Raw genomic sequence first — 17,887 nt, forward strand, 5'->3', positions numbered from 1 at the left:
CTTATTCTTACTGAGGATGGAGAGGCCTACAGCAATCCTATTTCATGAATAAACTGATAAATGGTGAGTCAAGAACATTTGGTGCCTCGTAAATTCAGATTCCAAGGCTATGTCAAAAGTGCACAAAGGAAAACAATCACTGCTGTGATAAGCTCCTGAATGAGGAAGCACCTATTTAATCACATGCTCTTTCAACATCTCTGAATCAAGAAAGGTGGTACTTGACACGGGCTTGCATAACTATGTCATGAACTTGCCTGTTCATGTCAAACCAAAGTAGACTGCGTTCGTCACAAAATAATCTGCAACTGAGCTGTCTCTGAAGGTCAGAGCAAAGGCCAGGCACAGGTGAACTGAGATACAAATGCTGCTAAGTCAAATGGTCTCTCACAGGATGTGTCCTGTATCACTATGTGGACCGAGATCAACTTATCAGTCAACCCAACATCAATTACAGCATCAGCTTCGGAGACAAGTATGCCAAGCATCTCTAACACCCAGTTACTTGCACCCAGTTCAGTCAGTAAACACCCTTTTGAAGATGGCAGCTCTGCCAATAGGATGGGAATTACTCATTTTAGAGTTCTGAATGAAGCACTAAATATCCTGTAGTGCACACCTGTGCAAACATATAGCCTCCTGCCCTAACATTATGGCCATTAACGAACACCATCCAAGCAGTTCAGCTTTCTTCATCAACGTACTCTTCCCTTAGCATGCCCATTCCTCTAGGAAGCTATCGCTTTCCTGCACTATCCTTACAGAAGAATCATCATAAAATCTATGTTTTGCCTTTGACTGTCTCTTTTGGCAGCTGCTGCCGTAGGGCGGGTGCTGGTTTTGTTCATGAGCCAGTGTTTTGGACATGGTGGTACTTTAACTGCTTACACTTGTGGAACGACAGGATCTCTCTTACAAAATGCCTGTCCACAGGCCATCAAACGAGGTGGGCTTCTAAAGCCTTCACAAGGGCCAAATTCCTGCCTTTGTTAGAAGCTGCTTCTGACCTACCACAGGCAGCGTTTGCTCCTCACATCACAGAAAGAAAGAGATTTTAAACAAAATCTTGAATTCTGCCAAAGTCAATTCAGCTGCCAGAAAAGACCTTGCCATCCAGCATAGGAATAACCTTTTCACTTCTCTTTCCCCTTTGTAAACAAACTCTGACACCTGCTTTGGGATTTACCTTTTCATTATTGTAATTTAATTTAATATATTTTGGTGTAGGAGCCCATGAGCATCAATGAGAAGTCAGTTACTACTCACTATTACAGCAGAGACAAGAGCTGAAATGCCCAGCAATGTATGTATTAAATACTTGGAGCCTTAGACAGTTTACCCAGTCATTTATTCATCACATGAATCTTGGGTTTCAGATTGGCATACTTTGCTATCTTTGCATTCCACTCCACCTCCTTTGTGACAGAAGGACAGCCCCTCCATCAGCTGATTGGACACAAAAGGTTGCACGCTGCAAAACACTCCTATTTCCCCATAGACTTAGGACAGACATCAAGACAGAACTCAAAGGCAACCAGAGAAGAACCAAAATGAACCTTCTTCCCTCCTTCCTTACGGACACATGGGCCCTTTTGCTTGTTTTCATAGTCCTCCTGCTAGTGTGAGTAAAATACTCTTTGTTGGTTCTTTGCTCATGCCATATTCCTGTTCTTGCTACTGTTTGTTTTTATGCAACTGGTCAGCTGAAGAGCAAACAGATAGGTCTGATTTCCAGCTTCTAACTAGGCTCTGGGAATTGCAGAGGAGTCTAAAGACTATAAAGATGCGTGATCTTGCTCCAAGGTTTGGAGTATTCCTGTGCACTTATGATTTTGCTGCTAAGCATCAAAGCAATAATCAAATAATAATGGTGCCAAGCATTCATTACCAGCAGGGTGCTGGCTTCAAGTGAGGACTGTGCTCCTTTAGGTCACTTTCCACAGAGATACAGCCTAAGGAAAGCTCTGCTTCCCTGACTGAGGTTGTCTTATGGAGGGGAACAAGCAGTAGATGACCCTGCTGCATGACCTGCAAAGGTGGGAAGCAGCAGAAAGGCAGCAGAAAAAGAGCATTCATAAGATCAGCTTTTACTTCTCCTGACTCCTTCTGTAATGCCCATATAAGATGCTCCACACAAGGGCACCTGGACCAGAAGGGATGCTTGTAGAAGCCAGATTTGCCACATGGGGTGCAGGGGCAGCATCTCCTGCCCCATATCCACAGCCCAGCCTTGCTGTGTGAAGAAACAAAGCCCAGAGCAAGGTCAGCTCCCTGCTCCTGGCTTTTCCTATCCTGGCAGTCTGCAGTGTACCCTGCTGCTTCAGGGGAGCTGTGATAATGAAAAATGCTTTCCTCCGCTTTGCTGATGCCATTCGGTGCTGCAGCATAGCAGGGCTGGCTGAAAGCCCCCTTCTGCTGGGACACAGAGCATCTCTGCTAGCAACCCCTGCCAGCAAGGCTAGACTGACAAACTTTGTAGCATTGACAAGCCCCGAGGCAGAGGCAGCGTGTTGCTAGCCATAAACCTTAACGATTAATGTGGTACAAACAAGTACAATCTATTTGTCTGCTCTGGCAGTGCTCCAACCACAGCGGTTCAGTAAGCTCCGAAACTTTGCTGACCTGTTTTTCAAACCTTTTCCTGCCATTTTGATCACTCAAAAGCCTCTTTGGGGCAGACTTTTAAAAAAAACCAAAACAACAAACAACCAATAAAAAACCCCCCATCCGCTCAAAAAAAAACCCACCCTCATTCTTGACCCAAACCCTCATATTTCAATGACGCTGTGGCCATCTCGTATTGCTACTTACGGGACTCCCCATCTTCTGCAGCCACTTACAACTTAGCTATGACAAAAGGGATGAAGCCCAGAGCCTTCTGCTCTGCTATCTGAGCAAAAATAGAATTTTCACTGCCCATTAGCACAGGGAGGTGTTTCAGGTGCTTCTTGTCCATCTGGGGTAACTCTGTTCCAGCTCACACATGGAAGAGTGTCAGGCACTTCTGGTTCACTTCCTTGATAAGAAGTAGTAATGATTATTCTCTAGCTTTACACTGAATGATCCTTAGCCTGCAGAAAACCATGTCACATTTCAGTCATCAGAGCATCAGACTGAGTTTTTCTGACTGTGTCTCAACTGGATTAAGCCTAGCATACATTCCAATAGTGTTCTGGGGCTTTGTACCCAACCCAGCCTGGCATTTCCTGGTCCTCCCACAGCCCTGGCTGTCCATGAACATTACAGATAAGAATCCACAACCATTTTATACCTAGTACTGATTTAATGTCTGACAGAAAAAGGTTAAACATTGACCAGCTGAGCTCTGGGAAACCTTCCTGCACCTGCAAACACCCCATTCCTTGGTTCTTGCTTGTTCTGTTTGGACTTTAATGCGAGGGTGGTGAGGCACTGGTATGGGTTGGACAAAGAAGTAAATGCTCCATCCCTGGCAGTGTTCAAGACCAGGTTGGACAGAGCCTTGGGTGCCATGGTTTAGTGTGAGGTGTCCCTGCCCATGGCAGGAGGTTGGAACGGGGTGATCTTCAGGTCCTTCCCAACCCTAACTATTCTATGTTTCTATGACTATAAGGTGAGGTCTGTTTTTGTGCTCTGGCACAACCTGTGCTGCAGAGACCGATCACATTTGTGGACTCCCAGATTTAGAAAAGCATGACTAATTGCAAGGGAAACCCCTTAAATTCCAGCCTAGACTGTGGCTTTTCAGGAAAGCATCCCAAAGATGCCAGCTGCTGCCACATGGCCCAAATAGGATCTTGGATAACATCCCTCTGCCAAACCTTTGCAGTTTTACATCCCTTCTGCAACCCCGCTCGCTTGGGAAGCTGCAACTACTAAATAAAACCAACTACTTTGAGGAGCTCTTTCAACACAGCCAAAGACAACCTTGAGAGGGCTGCAGCCCAGGCCCCTGTTGAGAAACAGAAGGCCCCGAGGTAGAAGTAATAACTTGACAGCTTCCAAAAAGGGTGCTTCAGAGGAAAGAAATCTGCAAAGCTGTCAATAAAACCTAAAGAGAAACCCATCAAGACAAGACTCCCCGATGCACCACTGAGCTAGCGCTGGGTTAAGGGGAAGGAGAACAATAAATGAAATAAAGTCCAGCTTGAACAAAAGCCTGTTTGGGACATCCCTTCCAGCACTGCTTTGATTCCTCTTCAATAAAAACATGTAAGCTTGGTGTTCCTTGTTCCAGCTCTCTTTTCTGCCTCTTGTTTGGTTGGCAATGAGCTCCGCTTTTGACTTGCTAAAGGCTTTAAGGTCCTGTTTGCTCCAGTGCACCTCTGCCTTCAGGAGACAGCTGCTCTTATATCCAAGTGATCCCTCCTAAGCTCTGTATGGCAGCAGTAAGCTTTACCATGTTTATTAAGCAGTCTGTACAAGGCAACTTTCTTCTGGGCCACTTTTCCAGCTCCCCCATCAGCCTTCACTACCTTGGCTCCAAAGGGACATTGCTGCATCCTCCAGGTTTAGTGAATGCTCTCAGCCCCAGTGCCACTGAGATGTAGCACTCAGTTGTCTTTTCTGTCCTACAGATATGGGACCTGGCCATTTGGTTTGTTCAAGAAGCTGGGTATTCCCGGGCCAAGACCTCTGCCGTTCTTTGGGACATGCCTGGAATATCGCAAAGTAAGTGACTGAAGCCTTCCTTGTTCCAGAAATATCTGCCCTTTACTCATACAGATAACAGATAAGTGGCGATGATAAGTTATCTCCAAATGCCAAGCTCTGCTCAAAATCGTAAGTGCAAAGGCCAATGTGGGATCAGGGCACACCACCACAAACCACAGGGCCTTGACTTTACAGCATCATCAAACACGCACTCATGGGTGGCTGATTTACAGCTGCCCTTTGCCAGCATCCTGGGAAACATCTCATTCACAAGCACAATGTACATTTATGCTGTCCTTCGTGACGTTTTCAGGAGGGAGGAGAACTCAGAAGGCAGCTCTGAAGATCAGTTTATGGATATTCCTCCCAACTCGCTGTCTCCAGCATCATCCCCTCCGCTGCATCATCCCTGAGATAACTTCTAAATTGCTTTCCACAGGGTTTCTTTGAGTTTGACGACGAATGCTTTAAAAAATATGGGAATGTCTGGGGGTGAGTATGAACCACTGGTCTCTTCTTAAGGTAAAACCAGAATCTATCCAAAGGGGAGAAGAAATTCAGTAGGAAAGTTCCCTTTTCTCTACCTGCAGCCCTGATGGTCCCAGCACAAGTACAGCAGCAATAGGGTGCTTGTGGTGGCTTAAAGCCTGATGATGGCAGGGCTGTGCTGCTGTCATGCTATATGGAAATTGCTTTGACATATACTATGAAAGCTGACTTAAAGTTGGTAACAAAAGGCACTCACCTGTTTCTAACAAAATCAGCATCAAAACTATTTACTTAAGGGAGAATCTAGAACCAGGAGGTCAGGTTCCTCTGGTTTACCAACAGCACAGGAGCATGAGTGACTCCCAATACTGAGTTAAGAAGCAGATCTTGTGCTGCTGGTCCTTACTTGCCACAGTAGGACCTAGAGCAATTATTGTTGCTGTGCTCTGGATGCCTCCTAAGGCTTTTGTTGCTGCTGTTGTAACAAGGGCTACAAGCTCGTGGTGTATCCTCTATAGTACATCCATCGGTCCCCTATTGCAGCTTCAAAAATGGAGTCTGCAAAAGATATCTTTACATAAATGGGGACAGTGCATCAATTCACTTAATCTACATCTGTTCCAGGAAAACATTCAGAACTGGCAGCTTAGAAAGACAAAAACAAGGATTGAGTTTTATCTCCAAGGATATTTCTGTGCTGTCAGCCCAAGTCTCCAGACACCCAATTCAAGAGCCTGAAAGGGGTCGAACAAGTTTCCTTCTAATACTGTAATGTGTTTAAGTGCCTGGAAAACCACAAAGATTCAGGAGAGAAAGTGAAGACACTTGCTTCATTTAGTATCTGGTCCTTTGAGGGACTGAGCCCTTTTCATTTCCTAGCAAATCTGGGAGGTGTTTAGCCCCCTTTATCTACAAAACCAGATGGGAGAAGGCCTGGGAGTCCTTTTCCATCTCCACTTCCTATGTTTCTGTACTTAGGCATCTGCAGAACAGCAAGACTGTTGATGTAGGAGCATTTAACACATTTTGTTTCATGGGAATCGGGCAAGCTTCACACTTCAACTATCTGGGGTTGCTTATCCGTCTGCTGTTCTCTCCCCACCAGGATTTATGATGGCAGGCAACCTGTGATGGCCGTCATGGACCCCCAGATCATTAAATCTGTGTTGGTGAAAGAGTGCTACTCCATCTTTACCAACCGGAGGGTAAGAGCTGAAGCGTGATGTACCAAAGAGTCCAGAAAACAAAGTACAGAAGACAAGCATGTAGCAGGGCTCCCACAGGGGCTGAGTGACTGCACTATAGGGATTGCTGTAAATGGCCACTGTATGTCACTGTTCCCCTGCCTTACAGCCTGGGGACTGCATACCCAGGCTGGCAGAGGAAGCTGGCTGCCTGCACATCGAATTCTGTTCTCATCCATATATTTAGATGGATGAATTCGAATCTGTGTGAGCATGCAGGAACCTGTAAGGGTCCGGTTAGCACATGTGCCACAGCCGGAATGCAGGCTTTAGGTGGTATGTTCAGGTGTGGGTACAGAGAGTTTGTACACATGGATGTTGGGCTTGCTGGGTTACTTGGTCTGGATACAGAAATGGCATGTCACAACTGGTTTACTGCAGGGAAGGAGATTATTTATGTATGTGTTCTTGAGAGAGGCTGTTTATAAGGCCTTAAGCCTGCTGCCTGTACTAAAGCCCCTGAAATAGCCTAGTCAGGGACTTGCATGCTACATTCCCATCCTCGCTAGGAAGCTGCTATCTTTCCTGGGGTTAACACTTTGCTTTCTTCCCCTCCAGCGCACAGATCTAGCAGGGGTGCTGAACAATGCTGTCTCATTAGCTGAAGATGAACACTGGAAAAGGATTCGTACTGTGCTCTCTCCAACCTTCACCAGTGGGAAACTAAAGGAGGTAAAACACAGAGGAGCAGGTACAAACTAAATCAGAAAGTCAGTGGACAGTATGTTCAGGCTGGGATTGTCACAGAGGTCTGATTTCTTCTGTCAGAACCTGGCAACTAAGGTGGCCTCTTTAATTTGTGCCTCATTTAAGATGAAAAAGGTTTAAAATAAACCTTAGCAGAAAGATCATATTTGTAAATATTCATGACACTCCTTGTAGCCTTTGTAAGCTTGTCTTAAAGGAGGGAAGTGTCCTGTACTTAACTGACGGTATCTGGCTTCTGTTACAGATGTTCCCTATAATGAAACACTATGGAGAAATTTTGGTGAAAAATGTCCAAAAGCAAGTAGAAAAGAACAACTCCATATCTGTAAAGGAGTAAGTAGCTCCTAGGAGCAGCAGACTGCAGCAAACCTTGTTAACTTCATTCTTTACTGGCAACAAAGCTTGTTCACTGGGTAAACCAGACCTCCGAGATGAGGAATAAGGATGAGGATCCAGCCAAAAGCCTGGCTAGATTTGAATCAGAAAACTTAAACTGGGGTGTTAGTGAGACTTCCTAGAGGCACACCCTCAGAGGGAAGTCTTTGAAAGGGGATTAGATAGGGAGAAAAATGCTCCAGCACAGTTTTGTGGATCCACAGATCCAAGATTACCCCAAATCCGCTGGGAAAACCCAGTTTACCCTCCATAGACTTCAGATCTCAATACATTATTATACTGCGGAACACTGGGGTTGCTGGTGCCTCTGCCCCAACACACACGACTACTGGATGTCCTGCTGCTGGGGGTAGTGGGGAGGGAGGCTGTAGTGTGGCCATCCTCATCCGTGCCCTCCATATGGGCTCTGGAAGAAAACCTGTGTATTTCACCCCCAGTTTCAAAGCAGAAATGCAGAAGCAGCAGACACATGCAAGGAAAGCTTTCCCCTACTAATAAATCCTCATAAGGAGAGGGCTTGGACAGTTTGCAGTATTATAGAGCTGTGCTGGGTTGAACAAGAACATTTGCATGCCACATTTGAAGCAAGGTATTTTACCACCCCTCCTAAGAGGCTAACACATGCTCAAGAGCCACAAGCTGTCCTAGCACTAACCCATTCATGTAGCCACACACCCTCAGAAAAGCTGTGCTATTTCTAAACCCACAAAGGCCTGAAACCAAAGCTTTCAAAATCTGTCCCTTTCACTCTAAGTGATTTCCTATCCAATTTCCTTTTCAAAACCAGGGCGGGAAGCCTTATGAGACCTTTATTTGAATGCCCCATAAGCATTAGGAATAAATACACCCACTTGGCCTGAATATTTAACCACAGTCCATCTTTTCCATCTTTCCTCAGCATCTTTGGAAGCTACAGCATGGACGTCGTCACCAGCACTTCATTTGGTGTGAACATTGACTCCATGAACAACCCCAAAGACCCCTTTGTCAGAGAGATGCAGAAGCTGGTCAAGTTTGACTTTTTTGACCCACTCTTCATCTTGACATGTGAGGGCTTTTTGTTGATAACTTCATTCAAGTGTTAAAATGTGACTTTGGCATATTAGAGACTGGTGCATCCTATACGTTAACCAATCAACTATTGCTTAGATAACCTTACTAGCAAGGATGGAAGTTCTAAAGGCTCTTCATTGTTAGCTTCATGCTAAAACTCTGGTAAGGAGATAGGTAAAAGCTTCCTCCACCTTTCGCATCCACAGTGCGAGAAACATACGAACATCCCAGCCAGTATCCAAATAAGTGCTGAGAAATGATTCAAGGGTGGAAAAGCAAGTTGAGGTGTGAGGCTTGAGTGGTGCTATCTGAAATGCATTTTCTGGGAGGTAGTTCTGAGTGGGGACTGTAATTAGATGCAATTTTCTAGCAGTGAAATAGTTCAGTAGTGATGGTGATGGACCTTAAATCACTCGCAACCTTAAAATCAAGATTAGATACCTTGCTAAAACACAGGGAAAGTTGTGATCTGTGCATAGGGGAGGTTCTGGCGCTGTACTGAAGCTATACATGAGCTCAAAATCTAGTTTCCACAATTAAGGAAATGCTCTGATGGGCACTTGAAAATGTTTGCATGAACACAGCATGGCAGTGACTAGCTCAGCCTGCAAACAGAGTTCAGGATTTGCATTATTTCTCTTCTAAGCCGCATTCCTGCTGTAGTGCTGTACAATGTACAGACGTACCCTGCCCTTAGAAAACAATGCCTTAGAAAAAGAAGCTGACATGTGCTTTGGTCATCTCTTAAAGCAATGACTATACCCAGCTCAGCTGTTCCCACTGGGAGAGGGTTGCATCAAGACAAACTATCGAAAGGGAAGGAGAAAGAGTCAAAAAGGCAAAGTCCAGACTTTTCCCAGGTAAAGAATCAAGAAAGGAAATAGTTTTAGTAGCATCACTGCTTCCTCAGTAACATCCATACCTATCTTCTGAGGTAGAGTTTACTTACAGCGTGCGATTTTATTCTCTTCCCCCCCCAGTTGTATTCCCATTTGTTACTCCTCTTTTGGTCAAGATGAAAGTAAGCTTCTTCCCTACTGATGCTGTAGATTTCTTCATGCGATCCCTCTCCAAAATTAAGCAGGATCGTGAAAAGGAGACCCACAAGGTAAGCGAGTGTGGACTTGCTAGAAGCTGTGCCAGGCAATACACTTAAGTGGAATGTAATTAGAGTAATGATATCAAAGGTGAAGCCAATGTACAATGACTGAATCCATTGAATCCACTGGAGTGTAAACACCCGTTCTCAATACCATCAGAAAAGCCTCACCTGAGCAGTCCTGGCAGAGCAGCAAGTGGACATAGTGCATGGATCTGAAGCTAAAGCCAGATAAAGGCTTGGGACAACCCAACTAAGCTCAGGTTTGCAGAACTTGTTACAAGTCAGAGTAAGAGACTCCCTGAGGATGATTAGACAGGGGATGAGAGAGAGCAGAGTAAGCAGCACCAGAGCAGCCATACCAGCTGTCAGGTTTGTGCCTTTTCCTCTCACTTTTCACATGCTGATGCTGTTTAAAGGCAAAATGCTCCCTTTTACAGTTCAGATCCCTTTCCAAAAATTCATCCAAGACCCTCCTTTCCCACCCAATGGCTTCACAAAAAGGACAGACACATTTCCAAAATGGAAAGCAAGTGTTATGTTTTTCCAGTGAGGAAATCGTGTACATTTTGAGGATGCTTTTGGTTTAACAATTTCGCTTAGGCTATGAAATCTGCTTATCTGAGCCCGCCAAGGGACCCATCACCAAAGAAACTCTCCTGCTTTTCTTCTCAGGGCAGAGTAGATTTCCTGCAGCTGATGATCGAATCCCAACACTCCAACGATCACGGGAGCAATGAAGCAAATCACTCATATAAGGGTAATAGAATCATAGAATCATAGAATAGTTAGGGTTGGAAAGGAGCTTAAGATCATCCAGCTCCAACCCCCCTGCCATGGGCAGGGACACCTCATGCTAAATCATATCACCCAAGGCCTCGTCCACCCTGTCCTTGAACACCGCCAGCCATGGAGCATTCACAACCTCCCTGGGCAACCCATTCCAGTGCCTCACCACCCTTACAGGAAAGAACTTCCTCCTTATATCCAATCTAAACTTCCCCTGTTTAAGTTTTAACCTGTTACCCCTTGTTCTGTCACTACAGTCCCTAATGAAGAGTCCCTCCACAGCATCCCTATAGGCCCCCTTCAGATACTGGAAGGCTGCTATGAGGTCTAATACTATTTAAATACTCATCACAGCAACAGGGGCTGTGGGAATGAGGGGAGTTGTGGACCCATTTTGCAGGGAAAGGCTCAGTGGGTCACCACCATAGCTACTGACCGGCTCCAGGCAGAAGCTTTTGCCTCTTGCTGTCAGCATGAGGACTGAAGGGAATCCCCCAGGTCCTTTGTCAGGGAGTAGGACTGCCGTGTCCATCCCATCTGGCCATCATCTGGCTCCTCTGTCAAATGACTTCTTCCAGACAGACAGAGCAGCTCGATGTTAATAGAAAGCAAGCACAACAAACCTGCCTAAACCCCCCCTCTGGCTCCCTGTTCCTAGTTGAGACCACCAGCCAACACTGGTTTTATTCATCTCCTCACGTCCTCTCTCCTCACAGCCCTGACTGACACAGAGATCCTGTCTCAAGCATTCATCTTTATGTTCGCTGGGTATGAGCCCACCAGCAACATCCTCTGTTACCTGGCATACGAACTGGCCACGCATCCCGATGTGCAGCAAAAACTGCTGGATGAAATAGACACTGTTTTACCCAACAAGGTAAGGGGATGTTGAGGGGATGGTGAAGACCCTCTGACCCTGCTGTCCTCCTTGTCCAGTCAAGGCAATGAGAAATCTTTAACTCCTAAACATCCTCCCGTTGGATCAGGCACACGCAAAGACAACTCAGCCCTGCAGTGATTTTCTTTTTGCAGCTGAAACCCTGCAGGTACCCCACTCTACAAACCCATTTGCCTTAGTCTGCACCCATACACAAGTGGATGTGCATTTCCAGGCATTGCTATCACTGAAAGGTGGAAAAGGAAACCAATTCTGCAATTTCTACCTTCCATTTTGTTCTTCAGTGAGTCTGAGGCATAGTTGGGGCAGTAGGAGTTGGGCACACTTTGGTCTCCGTAGTCATTTTAGGACAATCCAATCCTCACACCAACATACCTGGTCACCTTTACCCTGCTGTCCTACAGGCTCCTCTCACTTATGACGCCATGATGCAGTTGGAATATCTTGACATGGCAGTGAGTGAAACCCTTCGGCTCTTTCCCCTTGGAGGACGACTTGAGAGAACCTGCAAGAAAGACGTCGAAATCAATGGAGTGACCATTCCCAAAGGAGTCATTGTTATGATCCCACCCTATACCCTGCACCGCAACCCCGAGTACTGGCCAAACCCAGAAGAATTCAGACCAGAAAGGTACAAAAGAGCATAATGAAAGCAAAGAACTATCACACTGCTTTTTCCTCATGTGGTAATTAAGTATTAATCTCTGATTAGCTTCCTAATGGTGTTCTTCTTATCTTTTTACAAACAATACCGATGAGAAACTGCAGGCTCATGGGAATGGCATTTGAAGAAAATGAGCTTTGCACTTATAGTAGGGTTTCAAACAACATAATCTTATTGGGAGAATGACACTGATACCTCACAATGTCTTGTACACAGTGGTGAGGCTTGCCGACAGAATAGCTGCTGAGCTTTTGTGACTGCTAGCCATTGCTGAGCCTGTTCCCTTCACACAGGCTTTGTTACCAAATACACCAGAATCAACCAGCACTGATCCTTCCAGAGTTGTTTTCCCTCCTGTCTTCAAGGCAGTAATAACTTTTCCCTAGTTGGTCATTTTTATGTGTGGCATCTACCTCTCATTCCCAGCAAGACTGAAGCCATATGCTGCTATCCTAACCAACATGGCTTGAGGTTTAGAATCATAGAGTGGTTTGGGTTGGAAAGGACCTTAAGATCATCCAGTTCCAACCCCCCTGCCATGGGCAGGGACACCTCACACTAAACCACAGCACCCAAGGCTCTGTCCAGCTGGCCCTGAAGGGAGGGATGGAGCATTCACAACTTCCTCAGGCAACCCATTCCAGTGCCTCACCACCCTCACAGTAAAGAACTTCCTCCTTATATCCAGTCTAAACTTCCCCTGTTTCAGTTTTAACCCATTACCCCATGTCCTATTGCTACATTCCATAATGAAGAGTCCCTCCCCAGCATCCCTATAGGTCCCCTTCAGATACTGGAAGGCTTCTATGAGGTCTCTACAAAGCCCCACCTTTCTCAGCCTGTCTTCATACAGGAGGTGCTCCAGTCCCAGATAGGAAATATTGGTCACTTTGGGAGAGCACATTGCCTAGCTTTTTACCTTGCTTCCAACTTCTAATCGTCTGGATGGACATAGTTAAAAATCACTTAAGTAGGATCTCACCGTGTCCTAGACACTCAATTGCTGGGGTACACAGACACAAAAAGCCAGACAAGGCTGTGTAGGGTACCAGTAAGAGATCTCTGGATAAGTAATACAGTTATGTAGCTTTTTGGGGTTTCGCTGCCTTCATTTCTCTTCCCCAACCATATCATTATCCAGATTCAGTAAGGAAAACAAAGAGGGCATAGACCCGTATACGTACCTGCCCTTTGGAGCTGGTCCCAGGAACTGCATTGGGATGCGCTTTGCTCTGCTGACTCTGAAAGTTGCCATCGCCATCCTGTTGCAACATTTCACCTTCCAGACCTGCAAAGAAACTCAGGTGAGGAGTACGCTATGTTTTGAAACTCTCACATGAAGAACCAGGTGCTTAAGTTTCACACTGTGGGTGCCAATGCTTTGCACCTTCAGGTAGATGCCCTTTCAGGCACTACAGGTTAAGTTATGGCCAAACAGTGGCCAAGTTTCTTTCCTTTAATCTCTACTTATTCAATTTGTCTGTTTCCAAGCGTGTTTTCCCTCTTATTGTTGCAGATCCCTCTCCAGCTGAGTTCACAGGGACTCCTAAGACCAAAGAAACCAATTATTCTGAAGTTAGTCCCCCGGACCAACGCTGCATCAACAGAGGCATAAAACCCAGCTGTCTCTGCAACAGTTCTCCAGTGTCTAATGAGAGCTGTGCTAGAAAAGGGATCACACATCAGAGGACATCTCTCCTACACGTACAGACACACAAGAGCAGCTCTAGTTAATTCTGGAAGCAATTACTACATATTTACTAATGAACATAGCTGTCAGAAATGCATCATGGATCACTGGGCAGTGACAATACACAGCCTCCTTAAATCTGATTGCAGAAAACAAGAAATAAATCCAAATGAGAAGCTGATCATCCTCTTCTAAGGGAACTTCTCCATCTGGAGAGAAGGAATTACTGCTGCAGCCAAGAGAAACAAGGTGTGATGGAAATTCAAGTCACCAGACCCTGTGAGGCAGGGATGGGTGACGTTCTTGGTGTATTGATGCTTGAGATTTCATGTGTTATAATTGAGATGACTGGTGTGAGACTACATCCTAGTTACCAAACCTCTCTTGTGCCATGTGTTAATTAAACTAAAGTGTGTACAAATACTGTCATTAAAAATGTTTGAGAGCTGCTCTGTGTTGTGTATAGCAGCTGATCACTTCCTATTTAAAAACCGTATTCAGCCTCAACCCTTGAAATTATCCATGTACATTGCTTTCCACTTAATTTAATGAATCTGATCCTTCATTTAATGCTATCAAACCCTCCCATTTGTACAGTATTTTACAAACACTGTAACTCCCACCTCTTAGTGTGATTAAGAGGTTGCCTTCAGTTCAGCATTAGCCAAACCTTTTCCACGCTGGAGCTACAGGATGAATTGCAGTGAGCAGCAGGAGCCACTGCAGGAGGGCCACTGCTCCTGGCAAAATTGTCTGGACACAGCTTTTAGCTGAGCCTTGCCTCCCAGAGCCATTGGTGGAGTTTACACATTACTCATGATAGGATTTTATCCTGCTGTGAACTGCTTTGCTTTACAGCTTGGGCCCTATGGGCCAGTCCTGCCACCATCATGATGCTTTGACCAAAGGACTTCTGCCATCCCTGACCATCTAAACAGGGAGTATCAAAAGGCAGGTAGGAGGTTCCCCCAGGTTTGAATTTCACATGCCAGTTAACCCCAGTATATTGTGACACCTACAAACCAAGAAGGATGCTAATAAAATGGGAAAGGATTTTAGAGGGGCTGCAAACCAGATTGAGGCACCCCTTAACTCTCTTCCAGCAATACTTGCCAAATCATGGTCCCTAATTTCCACCCCCCCAAAGCCACATGCTTCTCTCTTTAGTCTAGCAGACAGAACAGCAGCATGACCCTAATGCCCCCATCCAACATAATACACATTCACTCAAGAATTCATGTCCATTCTTTAACAGTGGCAATGGGTTTGGGAGTAGCCAGCCAACAGTGCAAGGGACTCCTGATCACTGGAAATCCCCAAACCAAAGCTGTCCGTTTTTTTCAGTTAGATACAGCAACATTCACCAGCCTTTAATTCAAGAGTAAGCAGCTTGTGCTGTCCCAAAAGGCACATTAAACAATTATAGTGCTCCCTTCTGATTCATCATCTGTGAAGAATTGTTTGGGTTTTGCTATGTACACAACAAGGCATAGTTAGGAGTACTGCCAGTACAGCCCTTCCTCAGTTCAAACTGTTGTTCATCTCTTAACAGAGGTTAAGAACCATCACTGGAAGATACAGAATCATAGAATGGGTTGGAAAGATCATTCAGCTCCAACCCCCCCCGCCATAGACAGGGATGCCTCACACTAAACCATGTTGCACAAAGCTTTGTCCAACCTGGCCTTGAACACTGCCAGGCATGGAGCATTCACAACTTCCCTGGGCAACCCATTCCAGTGCCTCAGCACCCTCACACTAAAGAAATTCTCCCTTATATCTAACCTGACCTGCCCCTGTTTAAGCTTGAAACCATCACCCCTTGTCCTATCGCTACAGTCCCTGATGAAGAGTCCCTCTCCAGCATCCTTGTAGGCCCCCTTCAGATAGGTCTGTCATACCTCTAATGCTGCAGCAGCTCTGATGGGGAGAGTGCCAAGTCCCTGTCCCTAACAGACTAGTTAAAAAAAAATGCATTTTCCCTATAGAAAAATAGTGCTAATCAAACCCAACTCCAGATTCAAGGAAAGGGAAAGAAAGGGGAAGCCATCATGAAAACAGCAAGTCACTTGCATGCCAAACAATTGCTTTGAAGTATCTCCTGAACCAAATCAAGCACTTCTGCATGGCAGTCAGAACCAGAAGGGGTTAATCCAGCCACAGCCCAACACAGGCAGCCCCTGCCCAGCTCATGGCATCTCCGGGAATGAAGTCATTAGTGTAACTGTACAGATCATTCTTCCAAATGTGAAGAATGTGACTGATTCTCCGGCTTCAGCCAATTATGACCTGCCAGGACTATCATAACAGCCCATAAATAATGTGTAACAAAATCATGGTAATGAGTCTTCTAGAGGAAAATTAGATCCTCTGTGTCTTAACACTGTAAAATTACTTTGCTTATAAGGGCTGCCTCCATCATTCCCAGCACTTTCCATTGCTTTGCTGGCTGTTCCTCAGAAATGGATGTAACTCGAACAGGAGTCTGCTGGTCCTGGTAGCTGTGCATTCACCACGTTTGTTTTCAGCTGGTTGGGCTGTTTTCTCTTCACCCCACACCTATCACTGCTTAACCTGACTCTCAAAGGTTTTCACTGATAAAACTTATTTACTCTACTTAGACCTTGCTGACTCTTTAGCTGTTCCAACACAACCTGGACAGGCCTGGGACTGTGCCAAGAGGATTGAGTCTTTGTCAGAAGAAAGCTTCCAAAACCAATACAAGCTAGAAGTTAACTCTGGGGGCACTTCTGTTTCTCTTCTGTCCCTAGATCCTCCCAAACCCTAAGTAAGAAGGAAAAATAACTGAGAAAATCAATGTTACATCAGCGTTTTCTTTTAAATATGCTTTTCCCTACGTTTTACAGCTGTGTCTCATCAGGGATGTTATTGCTGGATCACTGTGTGGGCTTAATGGACTCACACCCTGGTAAAACACAAGCATCACTCAGGAAGACTTCTGTAAGTATGCAGAAACAGAGTCCCCTTAATACAGAAAGGCTTGCTGGGAACTTCCCAAAGGAGATATATCCCCTATGATATGAGAACTGCTGTTGTATCAGTCCTGATGAAAGACAAAGAGGTTGCTAAGTGGGGAGATTTGTTTCCTGTTTCTTGGTTCACTACAGCAGAGTAACCATTAGTGCTACAGTAACTTGCCCAAATGATGTAATGCTTCCAGTTGATTGCAATGATCAAATGGATTCTATGAAAAACAGGTTTCCTGCTTACAGCAGAGGAACATTTCATGCGCGTCACCAAGTCAGTTATTGGGCGTTTCAATACCAGCCTGAGTCCTGACAGATGCAAGAATGAGCTGACTGTTACCAACCCAAGTGTCCCTAAAGCATTGAAGCCTTTTGCAATTCCTCCTTGCCTTTAAAGTACAAAATGAAACATTTTGGGCCATATTTCACGTGAAAGGAAGAATAGGCAGCATTGCTCCTTTTTACCTTACCCACTGCTGAGGCACAGTTTCTCTATAGATAATGTGGCATCAGAAGCCTACAAGTCAGAAAGGGCACAGGAGCCAGCATGCAGAATCTCATATCCCCTCCTTCGTCTCTCCATCTCCATAGAATTAACACGCCAGCATGGGGAAATTACCAGGCTATGACAGATAGATTGGAAACATGGAAAACCTGTAACTGAATTTACTCCCTGACATCACTTTTATCTGCTGTAATGGAGAGAATGAGGAGCACTGAATCTCTCACCATACAGATATGGAAGTTTGAAAGCCCTTAGCACTGCACAAATGTTGGCAGCATATTTTATTTACTGCGTCATTAGAGGTTAAAGAGACTCATTCTCCAGAGGATTCATTTTTTCAACCCTTAATATCAATTAAAGCTAATTTCAGCTCTACCCTAATGATTAACATAAAGTATGGGAAAAGCTCTAACTGAGCATTTCTGTTCATTACTTCAATTCTCTTGCATTGCTAGGGCACTTTATAGGTACTGATGCAGCTTTACATCATGCATGACACAGTTAGTTTTCCCTTCAGAGCTTTTTCTTTTTGTTACTGAACACTTGAAGATGTTGCAAAAAGATGCTCAGAATACTTTTGATGATATGGATCAAATTTTGCATTTAACCAGTTCATAGGGATGCTCTCTACAGGCTTTCCTACATGGCTGGGTCCAATATCTAGGTACAAATCTAGCTTGTTGCATGGCCTACAGCTTCCATTTCTCATGTATATACATATATAAATATATAT

The 17,887-nt window shown here is 45.0% G+C and overlaps 1 protein-coding gene across 1 annotated transcript; it reads left to right on the top strand.

Annotated features, from left to right (window-relative positions):
* Nucleotides 1-1,461: 1,461 nt before the first annotated feature.
* LOC134161046 (cytochrome P450 3A21-like) lies at nt 1,462-14,112 on the top strand. Its single transcript, XM_062613567.1, has 13 exons — nt 1,462-1,621; nt 4,557-4,650; nt 5,072-5,124; nt 6,227-6,326; nt 6,924-7,037; nt 7,318-7,406; nt 8,368-8,516; nt 9,503-9,630; nt 10,297-10,381; nt 11,127-11,287; nt 11,713-11,939; nt 13,114-13,276; nt 13,489-14,112. Exons 1-13 carry the CDS (start codon nt 1,551-1,553, stop codon nt 13,585-13,587), a joined length of 1,533 nt encoding a protein of 510 aa, XP_062469551.1. The 5' UTR covers nt 1,462-1,550; the 3' UTR covers nt 13,588-14,112.
* The last annotated feature ends 3,775 nt before the right edge of the window (nt 14,113-17,887 follow it).

Source organism: Pezoporus occidentalis, unplaced genomic scaffold (assembly GCF_034315485.1).
Source record: "Pezoporus occidentalis ecotype Australia unplaced genomic scaffold, CSIRO_AGI_Poc_V1 ctg169, whole genome shotgun sequence".
Lineage (NCBI taxonomy): Eukaryota > Metazoa > Chordata > Aves > Psittaciformes > Psittacidae > Pezoporus > Pezoporus occidentalis.

Excerpts from the sequence above, each read along its gene's own strand:
- LOC134161046 (XM_062613567.1), top strand. The coding sequence starts at position 1,551 with ATGAACCTTCTTCCCTCCTTCCTTACGGACACATGGGCCCTTTTGCTT. Across the intron at positions 7,407-8,367 it reads AACTCCATATCTGTAAAGGA|CATCTTTGGAAGCTACAGCA; the intron begins GTAAGTAGCTCC and ends ATCTTTCCTCAG. Across the intron at positions 9,631-10,296 it reads GTGAAAAGGAGACCCACAAG|GGCAGAGTAGATTTCCTGCA; the intron begins GTAAGCGAGTGT and ends TTTTCTTCTCAG.